General features: G+C 36.1%; 1 protein-coding gene across 2 annotated transcripts in view; it reads left to right on the forward strand.

Moving 5' to 3' along the window:
- CPNE3 (copine 3) overlaps positions 1–20,983 on the forward strand; it is a 28,560-nt gene that overhangs the window by 1,515 nt on the left and 6,062 nt on the right. The window contains exons 2-15 of one of the 2 annotated variants that reach the window (XM_014870749.2): positions 1,308–1,366; positions 8,007–8,146; positions 8,795–8,974; positions 10,154–10,228; positions 10,656–10,727; positions 11,520–11,603; positions 13,166–13,255; positions 16,568–16,666; positions 17,605–17,691; positions 18,248–18,307; positions 19,283–19,416; positions 19,840–19,894; positions 19,990–20,041; positions 20,673–20,806. In XM_014870749.2, coding sequence (XP_014726235.2) covers positions 8,015–8,146; positions 8,795–8,974; positions 10,154–10,228; positions 10,656–10,727; positions 11,520–11,603; positions 13,166–13,255; positions 16,568–16,666; positions 17,605–17,691; positions 18,248–18,307; positions 19,283–19,416; positions 19,840–19,894; positions 19,990–20,041; positions 20,673–20,806 — 1,254 coding nt within the window. In that variant the 5' untranslated portion in view covers positions 1,308–1,366; positions 8,007–8,014. The remainder of the gene's footprint in view (positions 1–1,307; positions 1,367–8,006; positions 8,147–8,794; positions 8,975–10,153; positions 10,229–10,655; positions 10,728–11,519; positions 11,604–13,165; positions 13,256–16,567; positions 16,667–17,604; positions 17,692–18,247; positions 18,308–19,282; positions 19,417–19,839; positions 19,895–19,989; positions 20,042–20,672; positions 20,807–20,983) is intronic. The other variant, XM_088176946.1, reaches the window with a different exon arrangement.

Here is a 20,983-nt window from a genome sequence, read left to right on the forward strand (position 1 = left end):
TTGTAGGTATTAGTTCCTGTTAAACCCAAAATTTGTAGATCAGTTAGGCAAAGATTAATACTGGCCCCTCCTAGCATGACATTTGAATGTGTGGTGTGGCTTGTGCAAGCAAGTAGCCAGGAAGTAGAATTGTGGTGGGTTTTTTTTTCTTTATAATCTTAAGGTCTTTTCCATCAACTCTGTGATTCTGTTTGATTTCTTTGGTTTATCTTTAATATTGCTTTAAATGAGGTGCTTTTGCTCAGACATTTTGAGAGGGCATTATTAAGTGTCTGAAGGATTTATGAATAGAGGAGTTTTAGGGCTTGGTTGCTGGATCCAAGATTCTGTTTGAGGACTAGTCTTTACTTATTTCGATCACTTGCTTCGTACTTTGTTCTCTGGTTGAAGGAAGACTATGTCCTGTAGATCCATTCATTCTTGTAGATGGATCAAGTGGACTTTCACTCTGCTTTATCAAAGGCACACTTAGGAGTCAGCTGAATTAGTTCTAGTTGTGGCAGTTTGCTTCTGGTACTTCCCCTGCTCAAAAGGGCTGTTAGAAATTCCTCATGGCAGATAATTAGCATATGTGCAATTATCTGATGGTTCCAGGAATTAGCATGATTGCTCTGTGCCTGTCTTCGGAGCCACTTGGGAGCCTGTGGATATGCAGAGTATGAATGATGCCTCCCAGGCACCGGGAATGCTGAGTGCAAGTAGCTGCTGTGATACAGAGCTGAAGCGCAGCTGACTGGAGAGCTCTTGGTTTGCATACAGGAAATACAGTATTTTAAAATACCTCTGGCTACATTAAGGTGCAATTTTGTGATTGTTGGTTTCAAGGTGTTGCTATTGTTTATACTGAGATGTTCTGGACCACTGTGCATCTGTGGTCTGTCCACGATTCATGGACTTTTCTTAGTCATCCTTTTGCTGTGTAAGTATGCACAGGTTTGTTAGAGCATAAACAACATTGGGAGCCACTGAGTTTTACCTACTTACTCTTATCCACTGTCACCTTATTGAAAAAAAAATTAATAAATAGGACAAAACCAGTGATGAGGTCTTTGTTCTTAAAAGCTTAAAAAACTTTTCCTGCTAGACTTTTATAATATTAGTATGTATTATTCTCTAATAAAGGCTCTGAGTTTCCCTTGCGTAATCTTAACAGTGCTGCTGTCACAGACACATAAAACTGTTGGGCAGGTTATTTATTTTAAGAGGAACTGTAGCTCCGCAGACCATATGCCTTCAAACCGCTTAGTTTGCTTGATCTATGGGAATAACAATTCTCGGTTTTAATTTCCTTTCATTTCACATTTTAGTGCTACTGTTAGTTGAAGCTTTAGCCTTTTGCTGAGAGGTCCGGAGGCAGACCCCTGCGGTAAGTTACTGTTACTGATTTTTAAGAACTGGTATTTGTAACAGTGAAGAGGCACAACATCACTTGAAACAAACTGTAAAAAGGATTAGTCTAAAGTGTTCACCTGCATCGTGTTTCTGCAGTAAAGTACAGCAAGTTTTAGTGAGATAAAAGTTTTTCTTTCTTGTGGGTAATGTTATTATGTAATCAGTTAGTCAGTGGCTCTACACAGAGAATTGCAATGAAGAGCACACAATTTAAGATATTATTCACGTTGCATAGTTGATAGATTGTTTTACATGAAATAATTGGTATAAAGGTACTCTGATAAAGCATATAAACATATATGCAAGAAACACGTGTTCCTATGGTTTGCTGCTGTATTCTTGAAATAGTTGAATTTTGAAGTCAGGAGGTCTGTATATCTTAATTGTCTTGTTCAAGGCACAATATTACCGTTTATAGTTTAGCTCACTTGAATCAAAACATCACCTAAAATACTTTTTTGTGAGGAAGGTGCTGGGAAGAACCAAGCATTAAAGATGTGCCTAAAGGGCAGACACAAGTATACAGAATTTAAAAAAGAACCCAACAAATAAACAGTAGCAGTATATTTAGAAATAATTGTTTTAAAGTAATTTTGTCAACAGGAGTCTTAGAAATCAAATGAATATTTCCAGTGCAGTGGATTAAAAAAAAAAAAATCTAAACATGTTCTTTGGCAATGTAACTTCATGATAGATTTTTATACACGGAAACAACCTGCATATAGTTGCCTGACTTGTTATACCAGTGTGCTACGAATCCAATAGAGAATCATAAAGCTTGTATAAATAGATGATTCATTTCCCATACAGAAAACTATGCTTCCATTCTCATGTATGCCTATACCTCAGAGTTCTTAAATACTAGCTTTTGTTTTTGATTGGTGTAATCCCCAGTAAAAGGAGCGGTGTGGTCATTAGGGTTTTATCAGCCTCATCTTACTTCAGAATTTAGTTTAGAATACTCTAATTCCTTCCTGCATACTAAATAGTGAATATGGAATCATTTAGGTTGAAAAAGACCTCCAAGATCATCAAGTCCAACCTCTGACCTATCACTGTCTTTTGAACTAGACCACAGCACTAAGTGCCACAATGAGATGCTTCTTGAGCATCTCTGAGGGTGGTGACTCCACTACCTCACTGGGCTCTCCATTTCAATGCTTATCAACACTTTCCATGAAGAAATTCTGCCTAATGTCCAACCTCCCCTGGCAGAGCTTGAGGTTATGTCCTCTTGTCCTGTCACTTGTTGCTTGGGAGGAGGTCAACTCCCTCCTGGCTGCAGCCTCATTCACGGAGTTGTACACAGCAATAAGGTCATACCTGAGCCTCCTTTTCTCCAGGTTTAACACCCCCAGCTGCCTCAGCCATTCAGCATATGACTTATTCTTTAGACCTTTCCCCAGCTCTGTTGCTATTCTCTGGACATATCCTTCCTGAATTGAGGGGGCCAGAAGCGGACACAGGAGTCGAGGTGTGGCCTGACCAGTGCTGAGTGCAGTGGGACAATCACAGCCCTTGTTATGCTGGCCACTCATGTTTTGCTACAAGCCAGGTTACCTTTGGGCTTCTTGGCCATCTAGACACACATTGGTTCGTGTTCAGCCAGCTGTTGACTTTTTCCACTGGGCAGATTTTCAGCCAGTCTTTCCCAAGCCTGTGGTGCTGCATGGAGTTACTGTGACCCAAATGCAGGATGCAGTACTTGGCATTAGTGGATCTCATAAAACTGGCCTTGGCCCATTGGTCCAGCCTGACTCCTCTGCAGAGCCTTCCTACCCTCCAAGATAGATAGAGCTATCATTCAAGAAGTGATATCTGTATCCGTATTAGAAGAGAAAGCTTACAGTCAAGGTTTTGTATGGTTCTTCAAATACAGAACGACTCAAGCTGCTTCTGGTACTTAGCTTGCCAACACATCAGCTGGATGATTTTTCTTGTAAAAATCTTTCTTGTAAAAAGCTGCTTGTAAACAAACTGAAAAGAGGAGCCAGAATTTTGATTTGGAGGTAGCATTTTTAGGGAGGCTGTTTTTTGGGGATTTTTTCAAATGGAGTGATGAGATGAGGTTGGGAAAGTCTTAGTTTTTGTAACTTTGAATGAAATGTCTGTTTCCTGTGAGGTAATCTGTAAATGTATATTTGTATGCATGTAGCCCAAGATCACTAGCAATTGTGTTGCTACCAGCCCTGTCAGTGAGAAGAAGCATCTATTTGTCATAATTTCGTTGCCAGCTTCTTGCAGCAGACATGGCATTTTCTGCCTTTTTCAGTCTGGCACATAGCTGATATAAAATGCTTAAGTGTACCATTCTGGCAAGAAGATTAGCTGATCAGGAATAGATTTCATTAGCAAGCTTCTCGTAGCCTTTCTGTGTTCATTTGGGCCCTGAGATATCTAAAAATTATGGATTTTTAGTCTATTGCCATTAGCAGTTCACAGGAACTAGGAAATGTTCAACGTCAGAAATAATTTCCATCAGAACAGGTTTGAGACTTGTGACTAAAGGCAGTGATGCCAAATCTGCTTCATTAGTCTTTTTGTCTTTTAGTTGGGTATTTGTGCTTGTCAGACTGGATGCATCTATAATTGGGAACGTCATTGTAATACTCTGCAAGGTTATCTGGGCAAGCCAGTACTGTCCTCTGACAATGCAGCCTGGAGAGGATTGCTGCAGACTAGCGGTTCCCAATTGTGCTGTTAGATCATTCTGATAATAGATCTGTTCCTTTCCAGGTAGAATGCCATGTTTGCAGTTTCTATTGGAAAACAGACAATGACTCAGTTGTTTGATGTGTACCACTTATCTTCATTAGAATCATCACTGGAGTTCAAAGAACATTCTGATCTCTAAACTGCAAGACAAGACTAGTCCTTGACTTAGATTTTTGCTTTGATATTTACAGCTCAAGCAGAAAGACTTGTCATATTCTTAGTTGACCTAATCATGCTCCTGAGCAGCCTAGACATGGCAGAGGATCCCTTGTGACTGTACATCACTGCAGTTCAGATACATGTTATATATAATAATCTTCAGTCTTTTCCTGTCCAACATTTTTTTTTAAAGCCTGATGTACTTCTGCAATCATAAAAGCTTTTTAGACAAAAAGGATGACTGAGCTATCACCTGGACAAATTCTGGTGTGCTTTGCCTCCCTTTATGCTACCCTACATGGAGGGCAGGTTGATAGCTTGAGAAAAACAAAGGTTTTAATTAAATATGACCAATGTGGAGCACGGCTACTTTAGTAACACTAAGTAATTAAATAAGTAAATATCTTGTTATGTGTTGTAATTTACTGGCTGTCAAGGCTTATCCTACCACAGCCTGAACAATATAATCTGTCCATGTAAAGTTATTCCAGAATTCCTAATGTTTAAGTAATCTGGTCATGTATCTAGAATATTTTACATTTGATTTGCCTACTGGATGTGTTGTAGAATGGTATTTCAAGAGGGAATGCATTAGTGCAGCCATGATTTATTTTCGCCATCCTGAAAAGACAGCAATTTGCCAGACTCTGTATTGCATCAAGTCCTCAAGAACAGGTTGCTTGCTTACCTGGCAGTGAGTGATCTTTGGGGATGTTTATCAGCTTTAGAAACCTTAACATCCACCTCTGAAACTGTGGGAACTTTTCAGCTAACGCGCTTTTAGAAGTGAGGAGAATTGGGTGAAGCTGGAGTAATTCTTCCTTTCACGCATTTGGGATGGCGAGGATTTGTGCAGCTTGAGCAGAGCTCCAGCAGGGAGCGCTGTTTGAAACACTCCTGGCCTCACACACCTGAGGCATATGCGCCCTCTGCAAATCCTTAAGGCTTGCAGTGTTGTAAAAAAAGTATCTCTTGTTTATTTACTGTTTCACTACCTTAAATTGATTGCATTGGATTAATGAGACATGACTTTTTCTTGTTAATAAGTGTTTTTCTAACTTTTAATGTTTATAATGTTACTGAAAATCAGTATAACTATTTGCAGTAAAAGATATCAGTCTTACAGAGAAACGTATTTTTGAGTAAAATAGCAAAATTATTCCTTGAAATACATTAGTAATACAGACCTCTTCAACCTATTATGCAAATATAGATTCCTAATATTCTCAAAACTTCTGAGAAAAATGCCTTATATTGTTTTTCATCTTGGATTTTCATCTGGAAAAGGTAGAGATTAAAGGACCATATTGTAGTTTGTGAGGTCTTGCTCTTTATGTCGATTTTGAGTGTCCTACACTTAAATAAATGCATGTTTTTTGTACAATATGGACACAGTTGTTGCATCTCAAATGAGCATTTGCATTTCAGGAAAGGGAATCAGCATTTTTATTCTTCCCTTCTCTATGTTAAAGGATGTTTTTTGCATGGCACTGTTTCTTAGTCTGCTCTTTTACTGGATTAGATGATTAGTGGAGAGTTGGTGACATGGAGGAGAGGAAGTAACAAAATTGATGTGTTCATGTGACCAAGTACTTGAAATGTGCAAGAAGTATGAGTACACACATAGCCAAAAAAAGGAAAAAACTGACTATATTTTTAGGGTGACTGGATGCTATCTATTTGCCAGTGATTTTGGAACTATGGCCTTAACAAAAGATTTGGGTGCTTTCAAGGACTTTTGATAATGAGGAGTTTCAGACAAGTTGAAGGAAGAAAATTTTGACTGGTTTGAAAATGCATCTCAATTCAAGTTTAAATTCTGTTTAGTTTCATGCAAACCCTTTCTACTTGCTGTTGCAGCATTAGTGGGAGCTAAAGCATCATTTTGTCAGCAGAAAGTTGTTTCTCTGGAAACTGTCATTAAGGAGTCATGTACTGGTCTGCACTGGATTTTGTGGGAAGGGCAGTGACTGTTAATGAGCTCGGTCTGGCAGCCAGGAAAGCAATAGGGAATGGAAAATACCAGTATAGAAAGAGAACTAGGAAAAAGGGGCAGACTGCTTTTAAGAGGTATTCTTTCTAAGCCTAAAAACCATTGGTTTAAAAACTATTTTAATACTTAGACCTTCACTCTTTTCCCCTCAAGGACAATGAATTAAACTTTATAAAGTCATGGGAACCAAAAGATACTCAAGGAAGAAATTGCATTTAGGTGTTTGGGAGGTGCATGAGAATTTCTATGAATCTGACATGCTTCTTAAAATATATACATGGATGTTTGAGTGTTTCTTTTACAGATATGTACTCAGTCTCTAAAAGGTCCATCACTGAGATAGCAAAATGGAGATGAGGCAGCGTGTGAATTATGCCCTAGTGGAATACAAGAAGCCTTGGGAAAATTTCCTCAGACTCCATAATGTTTTCTTTCTCCTATTTTCAGTTTGTTCTTTGTCTTTTCCATGTTCCTTTCCCCTTTTGTCTCTAAAAAATCATTCATTTTCATGAAAAGTCTCATGAATACAGTGAAAGGAAAAGAGCTGGCTTGGGTCAAGTAGTTTCATATTCAAGTATGAATGCAAATGTTGCTAGTGAACTGACCAGATAGAAGCAGATGCCTTTCCTTCTGCCTTGTTCTCTTTGGCTTCTCATGCACTTTTAAGATAAATTAATCCAGAAGGATACTTGGTCTAGACTGTGTGTTTACTGGAGAGAGGGCAAACAGGAAACTGAAGAGGCTTGGGAGCTTCCAAGGTAGGCTGCTTGTGGAAAGATTTGAGTGCCTTAGTCTCTGAGTCAGGATGATTGTACTGTAGAGGTTTATTTCCCCAAGAGTTGTTGGGAATTACCAACTCTATCCTTGAAGTGTAAAATTAGGGAGATTTTTTTAACATATATATATAGAAAATAATCTGGTGCTCAGACCTTTTTGGGCCTGCAAATGCATGTTGTGCCAGTGTGGAATTCATAACTGATAATCAAGTTGTTTCTGCACGTTTGTAATATCTGCTAGTCTTAGTGGACATTGTCCAGTGGACAATGATGGAGGTACTTAAAGAGAAAATGTAAGGATGCTTTCAGTTATTCTTTTTTTGAAACTGCATCTTCAGAAAGAGCAGTTCCCCCCAATTCAGTTATTCAGTTATTACTTGACTTTGAAGTATTTATCCTTATTATTAAAATTTGTAGTTGTTTTTTGTAGGCTTACTAAAGCAAGATCACCTGTTACCTGCTTAAACAGCTTTTCCAATTTTGCCATGCATATGGTTTCAGCATTTTGTTACAAAGGTTTGGTAGAGGAGTATGTAATATAATGTGTTTTCCTTACTCGTGGAATTATTAATAATATCTACATTATAAGATACTGGCATTCATGTAGGCTTTTGGATTTCATTTAAAGCTTGTGAAGTTTTATTGTCAGCAGTTCAAACCACTGTGCCTTCTTTGAGGTATATCCCATTTTTCATTTGATTTCTCAAGCGTTCTCAGAAACCTGATCTTGTTTTTTATGTGCAGATTTTGAAATTAATTTTTATACCTGTGTGGAAAAGACAAGAGTGTGACAGTAAAATGCTATAATGTTGGTACATCATAAATTGCAAAATTTGCATTTGTAACCTCAAATCATCACTTTTGACAAGCTAACACTTCTTGTGATTGGTTAGAGAGTTAATGCATTGTGATAATCCTATTGTTTGCTTTTTAAGTCCATTTTAATGATGATTTCTGTTGCTGCTTTCTAGTGTAACCAATGGCAGCACAGTGTGTGACAAAGGTGGAGCTGACTATTTCTTGCACCAATCTCTTGGATAAAGATGTTGGTTCCAAGTCAGACCCTCTGTGTGTGCTTCTCCAGAACTCAAGTGGTCAGCAGTGGTATGAGGTACAGCCTGATGCTTCTCTCAAACCTGCTAAAAACACATTCTGCCTCGTTGGATCTTTTAAAATACTATAACTTATGGTTTCACTAAAATATTTTAATTTTGTACCAGCACTTTTGAATAGTTTTTGTTAGATTATATCTCTAATAGTGTAGTGGGTTTGGATTTTTCCCTTACCTAAAAACCAAGCTATGTCAAACCACAACAAATTGTTACCTGGGCAGTATACTCAGAATCATTTGCTGTTAAATACAGCTGTCTGATTTTTAGCACTGTTCCCCAGCCATATGTGGACCAACAGAAGAAGCCTTCTAAGTGCTTAAATGTGTTTTTGTAAGTACAGTACTCCAAAACTAGGGTCTCATCCTGGATTTGACAATACAAGATTTTTTGTTGGTCTTCCCTGTGCAGGAATAGGTCCTACCTTAGAGGGAGTGATGAAATATAGGTCAAGTATCCCAAACTTGGAGCAGTGGGTTTTGAAATACATATAACATAATAAAATATTTTGTAATATAACTTATATTTGGTGAAAGGTTTCTAGGAAGATACTCCTTTGTACTTTAAGAACTTGTAATAATATGGCATTTGATTTGCTTGCTTGTTTAGTTTTTGAAATACCAGATAAAGTGATATCTTTCTAATTTCAGGTTGATCGTACAGAAAGAGTTAAGAATTCCTTGAACCCAAGGTTTGCCAAGAAATTCTTAATTGATTATTATTTTGAGCTTGTTCAGAAACTTAAATTTGGAATATATGACATTGATAACAAAACCTATGATCTGAGTGATGATGACTTCTTAGGAGAATTTGAGTGTACTCTGGGACAGGTAAGCATGCAGATGATTTTCCTTAGAATTAAGTTACTGGAAATTATTAGCCACTTTTACTTGGAATTTATCACTATGTTCTTCTGTAGTTGGAGTACTCTTAAGTTGGAATAGGATGTCCTTCATTTGTTTTTTCAAGTCTCAGTTCAGTGTATATACATTTTATTTGCAAAAGGTCTTGAGATGATGCCCTGAAGTGTGCTCTAGGGTGGTGACTGTTGGATTGCTATCTAAAAGAGGACTGTCAGTGAGCACAAAGTTGTACTTTGCTATTTATTTACTCTAATACTCAAATTCCTATTTTTATGATCCCAGAAAAAGAGAATCAGTGTAGAGCAACATGTGAGTGCTCACAAGGGCTGTGTTATCCTTGTAATCTGCTTTCCACTCAATGCAAACAATGATCCTAGTTCTGCCAGCTGTAGATTTATGACTATTTCCCACTCCTATTCTGCTATTGATGCTGTCACAATGAGGCAGCTTCTTTTTAAGTTGTCCTTTTGAATAGATCCTTCAAAGGCACTTCTCAGAAGAGCTGTCTTGGGATTTTTTCTGCCCTGTGTCTTAAGTATTTTTATTTTAAGTGCGTTATAAGGATAGAGGCAATGTGAACTGAAATTTATTGTCAATTAAAAATTAATCACTCATTCTTAAGGTAAAGAAGGACCTTTAGAATGAATAGAGACACTTCTGAGGAAGCATTGCCTGAACAGGGTAAAATAAAATCAGCTGGAAACTGTGCAAGGGAAGGCTGATGATTTTTTTGAATGACAGACATTGTGCTTATAAATTTATTAGCTGAATCAATTTATGAAATATGCCTTGCATTCATTTTAAAGGTAACTTAAAGAACAGTTTGAAATTGGAACCTAAGGTATTATCTTTATCCATGAATATATATCATGTTATTAGAAGACATTTTAATTCTTACTGTTCCTGAAGCTCTGCATGTTTTCATCTGCATATATGTTTTAAAATATTGAATTTTCTATTATAATAGAAATTTTTAAAATAATTTATATTTATTTATAGAAACTTATGAGAACTAAATGTAATGCTGTCATCTTCACAAAAAGAGAAGTTACTAAAATGAAAATACCTCACTAACTCATTTAATTCCTTTGAAAATCTATTGAATTGTGTTAATAGTGCTTGATACTCAATTTTTTTTTTTGGCAGATAGTTTCTAGCAGGAGTCTAACAAAACCGTTAGTACTTAAAAATGGCAAACCTGCTGGAAGAGGAAGCATTACGGTAAGACAGTTAAGAAATAAATGTCTTCAGGGTTCATCCCTATTTGTTTCTGTGTTTTATTTTTAGTTAGTGACTTGAATGCAGTGAGTCTGTTCTATAGTGCTGTAAAGCATATTTTTTGGCTCCACTAATCTATCTTTGTCATCTGAGAGCAACCCACCTGCTGTATTATAAGTCCCATTGCATACACCATTCGGGCATCCAATGGGCTACTGCTTGGGGCATATCTGTGCCTTCATTTATGGTAAATAGATGGAATGGAATCCCAATGTCAAATCAAATTTTTCCTCTCTTCCTCCTTCTCCCCCCACCTTTTTTTATGCTTCATTTGTGAGAAAACATGGCAACTTTTTAATGGACCTGTCATAGAAATGCTGTGAGTATGAGAAAACTGAATAAAAACTAAGTATGTTGTTTGCCTCCCTAGATTACAGCAGAAGAAGTAAAGGATAACAGGGTGGTTGTATTCGAAATAGAAGCAAGGAAACTGGACAATAAGGTATTTATGTGATTGCTGTTTTTTGATGAGGTAGTAAAATCAGAATCTTGTCAAAGCGTAAACATTTGGGTATTCAGTCTCATTTTTGCTTAAAAAATGAAATCTAATAATATTTTACTTAGATTAAAAAAGAAATTGAAGTAAGATTGCTTCAGAGTAACTTCATTTACTCTTTTGAAATTAATTGTAATATATTTCTAAGTAAGATAAATAATGCCTTTTATGGGTATTCCATGAGCAACATGTTCCCATTTAAATGTAAATCCTTACATTTATTCATAAATAAAAGGGATTTTTGGTATATCCATTGATTTCAATGGCTATATAAATGGTTGCCCATTACCTCTCAAAAATTAATGGTGAAAAGTGTACCTGTTGTATATGAATTAGTTACGTTGAATAGTGGGCTGGCTATAGAGAGACTTTTAAAAACAAAATTAGAAAAATAATAGAATAATGTTTTTATTTTTACCTTTTGGTTTAATTATACTTTTTTTTTGAACTGGAGGAAGTCCTTAGTTTCCTATCTATCCATTGTAATAGTTATTGGTATAAATATTTTGCTTGAGCTGTCAGGTATTTGATATGTGGGCATTTTTCTCCTAAATTGAAGGACATTCTCTACTTTCTTTTCCTCTTTCACAGGTGGTAATATAATCGGACTTGCATTTCATCATCTAAAGCTTTTGTTCCCTTAATTTACATTTTGTTAATTTAAGTGTGTGTTAACTAGAATTTAATGGTATTCGCACTACAGGCTGTTCTGAGATAATTGCATTTATTTAAATACAGGATTTTTTTGGAAAGTCAGATCCTTATCTGGAATTCCACAAGCAGACTGGAGATGGAAACTGGGTGATGGTTCACAGAACAGAGGTAAGATATTTTCAGTTAACAACAAAGAGGTTGAGGTTATTTATTTTCCAGTGTGTCACAAAACTAGAGATACAATGCCTTACAAAAAGAATTGACTGGCCTGGAGCTGACATGCAGAGTAGTTAGAAATTGCATCATCTCTTCCACTGACTTCTCTGGGAAATCTTCCTTACTCTCTTTATGCTGATTTTGATATATGCCATTCTATTTGGAAAGAAACCCCTTTTTTTTTTTTCTTTAGCTTTCAGCAATCTAGTAGAAAACAAATATTTTGTAAAAGAGCTGCATACTCATACAGGGACATTTGCTCAGTTCTACCCAGTGCTGGGGTAGGACTTGTACATTCCTGACGCTGCTATTCTTAGGAAGGTGTCACCTGGCTGTACCCTTTCCTAATGAAAGTAATGATGCTGAATGCTTGCATAGCAAGGGCAAACCAAGGAGAATGCAGAGTGAGGGAAAATGTGCTTGAGCAGCAGCAGCCTTTCACCCAGGAGGAGGTATAGGGGTCCTGTGACAGCAACTGACAGGCCAAGAGTAATTTCAGAATATCTCACTGTAGTGGCAGCTGAGGGCTCAGTTACAGCTGAGGTGCTGTGCCCCTAGGAAGTGGTGACTGTATTCATTTTGAAGTATGGATATTGAAGAACTATAAATCCTTTTTGTCAGATGTATTGTTTCTCTCATGAGGTGGTTCTTCTGCTTAAGGTGCATCTTTTCTATGATGATTTCAGTCATGAACTTCAGTAATAAATTCAGAATTTGTTGTTTCAGCCTAGAAATGTCTGGTGGATTACAGGTTCAAAAAAACACTCTTTTTTCTAAGTGCTGTTTTTATTGATTTAATTTTAAAGAGAGATTTCTTTCTCAGCACTCCTACAGTGTTGGAAGTATTACTGTTTTTAGGTGTTATTAATTAAGTAGTGCATATTATGTGTAGTTTCTTGTACTTTTGTAAGATCATTATGTGGTGTATTGGGTATGTTTAGGATAACAGTTGACAAATTTTGAAGATCTTTCAGTACTATTTGTAAATGACACTTTAATGTTGAGCTTGGGAGGTCTTTTATCCTCATGCACTGTTTTTACTTTACTACACTGTGAATTTCTTGAGGGCATGTTTCCATAAATGACATTTCAGAATAAGTAATATGTGGGAGCGAATTGTGATCTCTGGAGCACTGATGTATTCAGAAATTCCAATGTAATATTTTTCCACACATTTTCGGTAACTCATGCCTTTATATATGTGTGTATGTATGTATGTGTGCTTATTAAAAAAAAAACATCGAGTATCTTACTTATTTAAGGACAAATTTAATTTTTTGCATTGCAGTAGCTGAAGGATAAAGTAGGTGACAGTGAGGTATAGCAAAATATGGAGCTGAAAGAGACCATCTCTTTTTGAACAGCAGCATGTTGAGTAGTTTGATTTATATCCTATATTTGGAGTGCATTAGACAGCAACCTTGCATACAAAAATCATGAAAGTATGACCCATTATGATGACTACTTTCCACCCTTGTGAACAATGGTGCTCTGTCTTTTTTTTTTTTCTACAGGTTATTAAAAACAACCTGAATCCTGTTTGGAGGCCCTTTAAAATCTCTCTCAATTCTCTGTGTTACAGTGACATGGATAAGTCAATCAAGGTAATGTATATTAAATGTGTATATAAATTAATGCATTAAAAGTTAAAATATGTAACAAGGGGGAGATGTGTTATTCTAGTTACTGCAGGTTTTTTGTTTCAAATTTAATGAAAGTATTAAGTTTCTTATTTGATAGGCACAGATATGCATGCATGTTTTAGGGGAAGAAAGGAAAGTACTGCACATTTGTGATGCATTGTATGGTAGAAGTTGGTCTTTGAAAGTCTGGGACACCAGTTGAACATAAGTATCTTTGAAATGTCCAGTGCAGTTTCTTATTTTGATTGTACAGTTCTAGCATGGCATCAGCCAATACTGGTGGTGTTAAAGTACAGTGAAAGAAGCATGTTAAAGGCTAAAAGATGCTTTGTTCTATGTGATGGATCTGGTGAAACAGGTAACATTAATGAAATTTTTAATGTGTACTGACTGGTAAAATTAATTACACTTAATATACTACCTAACAGATGTGGGTCAGATACAGCTTGTGAATACCAGTTTTAGCAACTTTTCCTCTTCATATAAAATTGAATTTTCTGTCAGAAACAGAAACCTGTGAAGTGGTAGTTCTACCAGGACTTCAATGTTTTCTATTTTCTAATTTTATCTTGAATAAATTGTGTTTAACTTCTGAAGATTTTTCTTCAGTAATTCCCTTTAGGGGTGGAACTGAAGCTAAGCAGCCAATCAAAATGCCATTTATAAGCTATTATGATCATGTTAGAAATCTAGTATCTTAACATTTGAAAAAGAACCCTGAAAACCTGAATGCAGCAAACTGCTATATTTGGTGTTCTTCATCTGGGAAGGAAAACTTAGAACATGATTTGCATTTAATGGGTATTAGTCATATGACTTGAGGCAGTCCTGGAAAATCCTTAACAGCCACAGGGATCTGGGTGTTACCAGCACCTGGATGGATTTAAATACATATTTATAGAGGAGACTAATGAACAACTTTACAAGCCTAGAACCTTCTTCCCTTACTGCTTCTTCTATGTTTTTTCCGTCTCAATCCTTTTTACTTCCCTTTTCCCAAAAGGAGCTGTGACGGCTCTTATATCTCCATATGCTATAAGTTTATTTCTCCTTTTCAGTAAACAGCCATACTAAAGCTATAGACCATTGATCTAAATGTATCTATGAAGAGTTTTTCTCAGCTCCATCATCATTTTAATTAAGTATGTTCTTTGAAATCTTACCTCAAAAATGTAGATTTATATCCAGAGGAAATAGACTTGACTTGGAATAGTTATAGACTTGCAGACAGGCAGTTTGATTATGCTGTAACTTAGAAATGCAGAACCTATCACTTCAAACATTAAAATGTAGGCAGAATTGTATTATGGAATGTTATTAAAGGATTAAACAATGCATTTAACACTTTTATATGCACACGGTTGCATGTGTAATGGGCTGTTTGTCATAGTAAGTAACCAGCAATTTTTCTGTGAGTGGCTTTTCACTTCTTTAGTGGCTTAGTTTGTGTATGCCCAGCAGTGCACAAACCAAGTTGAATCTTTATCTTATGGATTCATGGTTATGTTCCATGTGAGTGTGTTTGCAGTCAGTGAAGGTTTTCTGTGTCACAAATTTGAGCCTTTCATCTTGAGCAGGCATGCCTAGTTCTGCTGGGAAAAATATGTTAAATCACATTGTTCCCTACTGCTGTTGCATGTCCAGGAGGGCATGCAATAGCAGTAGGGAGTAAAAGGAAATGCTTCTCTCTTGCTTGGAATAAATATTAAAAATCGTCTTAAATGGGTCAAATATGTCAAGCAAGACGAATTTTGATGTCTTTGAAATAAAAGGAAATTCATCTACTACCTGTGCTGACAGGTTGTAAGAACTATTGAGAGTCAAGAAATAATGTTCAGTTTTAAATTTCAGCTACTGAAGCACTTGGCTGAGTATTTGATTGGCATAATTTATGGTATTCAAAAGAGTTTACATAGCATCTGCCATGAACATTGATTAGCCTGTTGGTTCTTTGGCTGCTTGCATGATTTAAGGTGCTGCTCAGTGCATGTGCATGCATTTTTAATTTATTAGTGAATTTAAAATGTTGTAGTAGTGCCAACTGCAAGATAGAGGCATGTTCTGTGCAGTAGAACTCCCAATTTACACATCATGTTTTGTACTTCAACATTCCTGTTTGTTTTCAGAAACCTCATTTCTTTCAGAAGCTCAAGTGTATGTTAAAATTGTTTGTTTTGCTTTTTTATTTCTAACTGAAATGCTCAAGTAATCAGATAAATTGATTCTTGAATATAAGATACAATATTTTTAGACTTGAAAGATGGGCATGCAAATAGCTGTTCAGTTTAAGCCATACATACTTTGAACATTTTTCTTGAAGTTTGCATTTTAATGTGATACCTACTTGACTCTTGATTTATTATTTTTTCTATTTATCATCTTAATTATTAAATTATTTAGTGTGTTTTAATGTGATTTGATTAAGTTAGCTATCATGTCTGTGTTGCTGAACTGAACTAAAATATCAGAAGTGGATGAAATGAACATAAGCTTTTATAAATAAATAACCAGCTTTTTATATAGAAAGGTAATTTGGTCATGTTTTCAAAAAGAAGAAAAAAAGTGTTTTTCACTGCTGCCTTCTTTGGTAGATTGGGCTATTAAAAGGGTGCATTGATTAAATAATAAAGCTTATTTTTGAAGTGTCACTATAGAAAAAGTGATTTTTAGTTGATATTCTGATCCATGAAGTGTAGATCATAGTTTAACAGATCCACTGTTTAAATTTGTTAATCTTACAAAACAAAACTTCAAATATTGTTTCTAGCTTTAGGGCTGAACCTTCATATGCTTACAAATTCTGTGTTATTTTGAGGATTAATGAAGTAGTCTAAAAGTGTTGCTAAAACTCTTGTGATTGCTTGCATAACTGATTTACTAAATTTTTGTCTGGATGCTCAGATTCATGATGAATGTAAAAACCCTACATTTTTTTCCTACTCTTCCCAACACCCCATCACTCTCAAAACATAGTTCAATATAATTGATGTTACTTGCTTATGTAACACCTGACACTACTTAAGTATTCTCATCTCTCCTTCACTTGAGTGGAAGATGAGATTCAAAACTGAGTGTATTGGCTTCTACCCAATCTTAATGTGTTTTAAGTGCAGTTCTAAGACTTCAATGTGAGAAAAACTCTGATATAGAAGATACAGGAATGCTTGGGATGTTCAGGTTTGTCATTTGCAGTGTTTATTGTTATTTGTATATGCTTTTTGTATATGCTTTTTGCCATTTCTATTACTAACACTAAGTAATGCTGCATTTTAGGTTGAATGCTATGACTATGATAGTGATGGGTCTCATGATCTCATAGGAAGTTTTCAAACGACAATGTCAAAGCTGAAGGAAGCATCTCGGTCGTCACCTGTAAGTGTTACAGAGTCTAAGCTGCCTGTGTGTTCTTGATTAGCTGTTTTACTCATGCTGAAGCAAAACCTAGGTCACCTGGCCTCAGGTGACCTCCACGTTGTGTTAGGCTACACTTTGACTTTGCTGTTGGAATTGAGGCTGAAACACTGAATGTCCATTTTCCTAGGATTAATGTCTTGGTTGCAGTTTTTATTATTACGTACATAAATGCCCCATCATCAGCACAAAAATATTTCACTAAGCATAAAAATACAGAAATTAAAAAAACCTGGATTGTCAAAAGACAGAATGCAGCACCGATTTAACTACAGTTAAAAGACCAAGGCTTGTATTTTTTCTAGCATTACTTAATCCTTTGTGGCACTTATTAACTATTATGTATACTTTAATGAGTATGAGAAAAATTAGTATTAATGCCATTGCACAAAAATGCAGCTGTGTTACATTAGGTGGCTTTTTTCTAAAGCAATGTTATCCTTCCTGATCTTACAAACGATAACAATTTCCAAACCTTTTAATATTGCATGCTTGTACTTTTCTAATATTTTGAGTGCTGTATAATAAAAATAATAAAAATTGAAGCCACACCTTCTGGAAACACTGATGCTTTGTTTGACTTGCTATGTCTTTACCAAAAAGAAAGTTGTTAGCAGAATCCTCAGAGTGAGAATGGTACGAATTTCTTTGTTTATTTGAAATACAGTTGTCAAAACAAATATATTTGTAGCCTTTTGGGTAAAAGAGGATTTCTGTCTTGAGAATGTGGGGTGTTTTCTTGCTGACATTGGGCAGGCTGTGTTTAATTTTGCTGGATTATGAAATGAACTCTATTTTTAATTTAAGCTCAAAGTAACAGTTCTGAAATAAGGTATTATTATACTTGTTACATAAATGATATTATAGTATTCTTATTGGATTTACTTGCATTCATGCAGATTGAGTTTGAGTGCATCAATGAAAAGAAAAGACAGAAGAAAAAGAGCTATAAAAACTCTGGCATTGTGAGCGTTAAGCATTGTGAGGTCAGTAGCATATTCTGATATGATTCTGGTTTTAATGTTCACATTCTCATTTCGTATATCACCATCTTCAAACTGTAAGAAACTTTAAAATGTCTGAAAGTTTCAGACATTGTAAATATACAAGGGACTCTGATTCATATAAGGAGACAAATAGAGCTGAATTACATACCTGTCCCTTCATTTTCTCTTGAAGAGAAAGGTCGCTTACCAGTTTATAAAGTCATTCCTGAACCACTGCATTTCCCAACTCACTGTTTTATGGCAAAGTAAAATTGTGTAACTGTCATAATGTGTTATTTTATAAATGAGAGTCCTTTTGGAGCTGCTTTGATATCTGTCTGTAGCTTTGTTAAAGGCTTGATTCTGATGTGCTGAGTGCGTGGTGGCACGTGTTGCAAATATCCTCATTGCAGTGAGTGAGTGGAATAGCTAAAGGGCAAAACAAGTGCTTTTCATGGGTAAAGGCAATGAATCTGGAACCTTAGAAATTGCTACAATAATATTAGCTGCGTTTTTCCCATTGAAAAAAACCAAAATTTCTATCTTCTATTTTTAGATCATTGTAGAATGCACATTCCTTGATTACATCATGGGTGGATGTCAGCTGAATTTTACTGTAAGTTAAATCATTCATATGAATGCTTTTTGAGTTTTGGAACAAATTCAAGCATAGAGTTGATTGGCTGTGTGCTTTATTTGATTATTTTATTTTGTTTTCTTGTTGGCTTCTTTTTTATTCTATAGCATTGAACAGGAAGCTATTTTGCCAGAGCACTTCTAGTCTGTTTAGAAAAAAAAAATGGTCTTTTACTCTTGGCAAAAGGTTCTGAACCTCTGGTTATGTTCATTAGGAACTAGCTAAGTTATGTGGAGGGAGACCAAAGGGAAATGTACAGTTCTTTGAAAGCAACATGCAGAGGTCATCATATGGATTAGAACGCTTAAGTTATGTAATTTGTGAACCAAATGCAGCACAAAAAACAGTGAGATGTCTTCACGTTAGTAACAGGCTTCATCACTAAGGTGAAGACCTGTTGAAGTCAGAGAAGCAACTGTCTAGGCTTCTGTGGAGTCTGGCTAGTTGTACTTCTGAGAACAAAGGGGTGTGTGGCAAGATACAGAATGAAATTAATTTGCCAGATTTTGAAGAGTTGCTGTGAGTAATAATTGAAAATAAACACAGCAAAAACCTGACAGCATGCCCTGTGAAGCTGTAGGTGCCTCATCTCTGGAAGTATTCAAGGCCAAGTTGGATGGGACTTGGAGCAACCTGGTCTTGTGAAAGCTGTCCCTGCCCATGGCAGGGGCATTGGAACTAGGTGATCTTTAAGGCCTCTTCCAAGCCAAACTATTCTGTGATTCAGATGAAGGTAATTTCAGCACTTCTGGAGAAATGCAGAGATTTTGAGGGTTTTGTAGAGCCATTGTTTAAAGAGTGTTAATACTCCAACCCGCATCTAAGTACTGTGCCTGTTAGATTTGTAGATGTCCTCTTTACTACTCTTTCATAGTTTTCACTTTGGCTTTCCCAGAAATAGGAAGCACAATTTAACCTTTAAGAGCAATCAGATATAAATACTGCATTTGACAGGTGGGGATAGATTTTACAGGCTCCAATGGAGACCCTCGCTCTCCGGACTCTCTGCATTACCTCAGCCCTAATGGAGTTAATGAATACCTAACAGCCATTTGGTCTGTCGGGATGGTCATTCAGGATTATGATACGTAAGTGTTAGATTTTTATTTAGATCATTTTTTTAGATATGTATAGATATTTGTGGTAGTTTTTTTTAAACTGGTGTTGAAGATGCCTACAGACATACTGGAATGAAATTTCTGAGCTAAGTTATAGAATTAAAACACCAGTGCATAATTGCAAGTATAAGCTTGTGTTTACTGCAGACAAGCAGGGTTTTTCATATGTTATGAAAAGAGCAGCGTTGATTTAAATAAATGCATTCTTGCCAATTTGGTGTTAAAGACTGGTTTAGGTCCTAGAAACAAATACAGTGGGGAGCTTCCACTTAATTTTGCCTCTAAAATAGCATTTTTAGTGATGAAAAGCAGCACTAATAACTAAACTTACTAAACTATGGCAGCTTTTAATGGAAGGCACTGACTTTGTTTTCTTTAAAATTGCTTCTTTAGAGATAAGATGTTTCCAGCCTTTGGATTTGGTGCACAAATTCCTCCATCCTTTCAGGTAATAGAATGTGTAAATGCACTGCCTAGGACAGCTGAAAGCACTTACTTCAGGAGATATCTGAAGTTCTGACTATGTCTTCTGTGTCTTCACAGGTATCTCATGAGTTCCCAATAAATTTTAACCCGTCAAACCCATTCTGTAATGGTAAGTCTGAGAAAGTAACATCAGAACTAGAGAGTAAAATGCCTAAGTTGAAGGCATAAAGACACTAGAAAAGTGAACTGAAGCATGTTGTTCTAGTTAAATAATTAGTCCTGTAGCAGGAAACAATTTTACAACCAATTTCTTACTTATGAGAAATAGGATTGCATCTGCCTTTTGTAATGATTTGCGAAAGAAGTGATTTAAACAGCCAGAGCACAGGGCTGGGAACAATTCTCTTTTGTTATCAAACCACTTTATTCTACTTCACTGCTGGTGTGGAGTTGTCTGGTTGAGTGTGCTGCTGCTAGTGCTTGTTCATTGTGGCCTCTCTGATCAGACTATCAACCACCACAAGCTGCCATGTGAAGAGATCTGCTGTAGTTCAGTTTCACACTCTTGAGCACAGAGTATTTGGCCTTCCTGTTCATATTAGGCAAGTCATGTTATGTAAGTGCCTTAAGCATTGGTCAAACTGAAAGCTTCCATTGTTCATAAATAATTTATTTTCCCCACCATGGTTAGTTTTAAATCTTTGCATCATCAAGTAACTGATTTATGCAGCTTTAGGAAAATCAGGTGCTTCAAAATGTCCTAATTCTAATACAAAAAAAGAGATTTCCTTCTTCTCTAGGGATCCAAGGCATTGTTGATGCATATCGAGCATGTCTTCCTCAAGTGAAGTTATATGGACCAACAAATTTTTCTCCAATTATAAATCATGTGGCAAGATTTGCTGCTGCAGCTACTCAACAGCAAACAGCATCTGTAAGTAATGGTACTTTGTGTTTTTCTTACTTTTATTTTCCTTCTTGTTTAGAAATACTTTTTTTCTCTTTCAAATGAATACACTTATACATTTAAAAGTTGGCCCTTTACCTTGTGAATAAATATTTGTTACCCTTGAAACAATAGAAAAATTAGGGTTTTTTGCAGATTATACAT

This window comes from Sturnus vulgaris, chromosome 1 (genome assembly GCF_052056855.1).
Source record: "Sturnus vulgaris isolate bStuVul1 chromosome 1, bStuVul1.hap1, whole genome shotgun sequence".
Lineage (NCBI taxonomy): Eukaryota > Metazoa > Chordata > Aves > Passeriformes > Sturnidae > Sturnus > Sturnus vulgaris.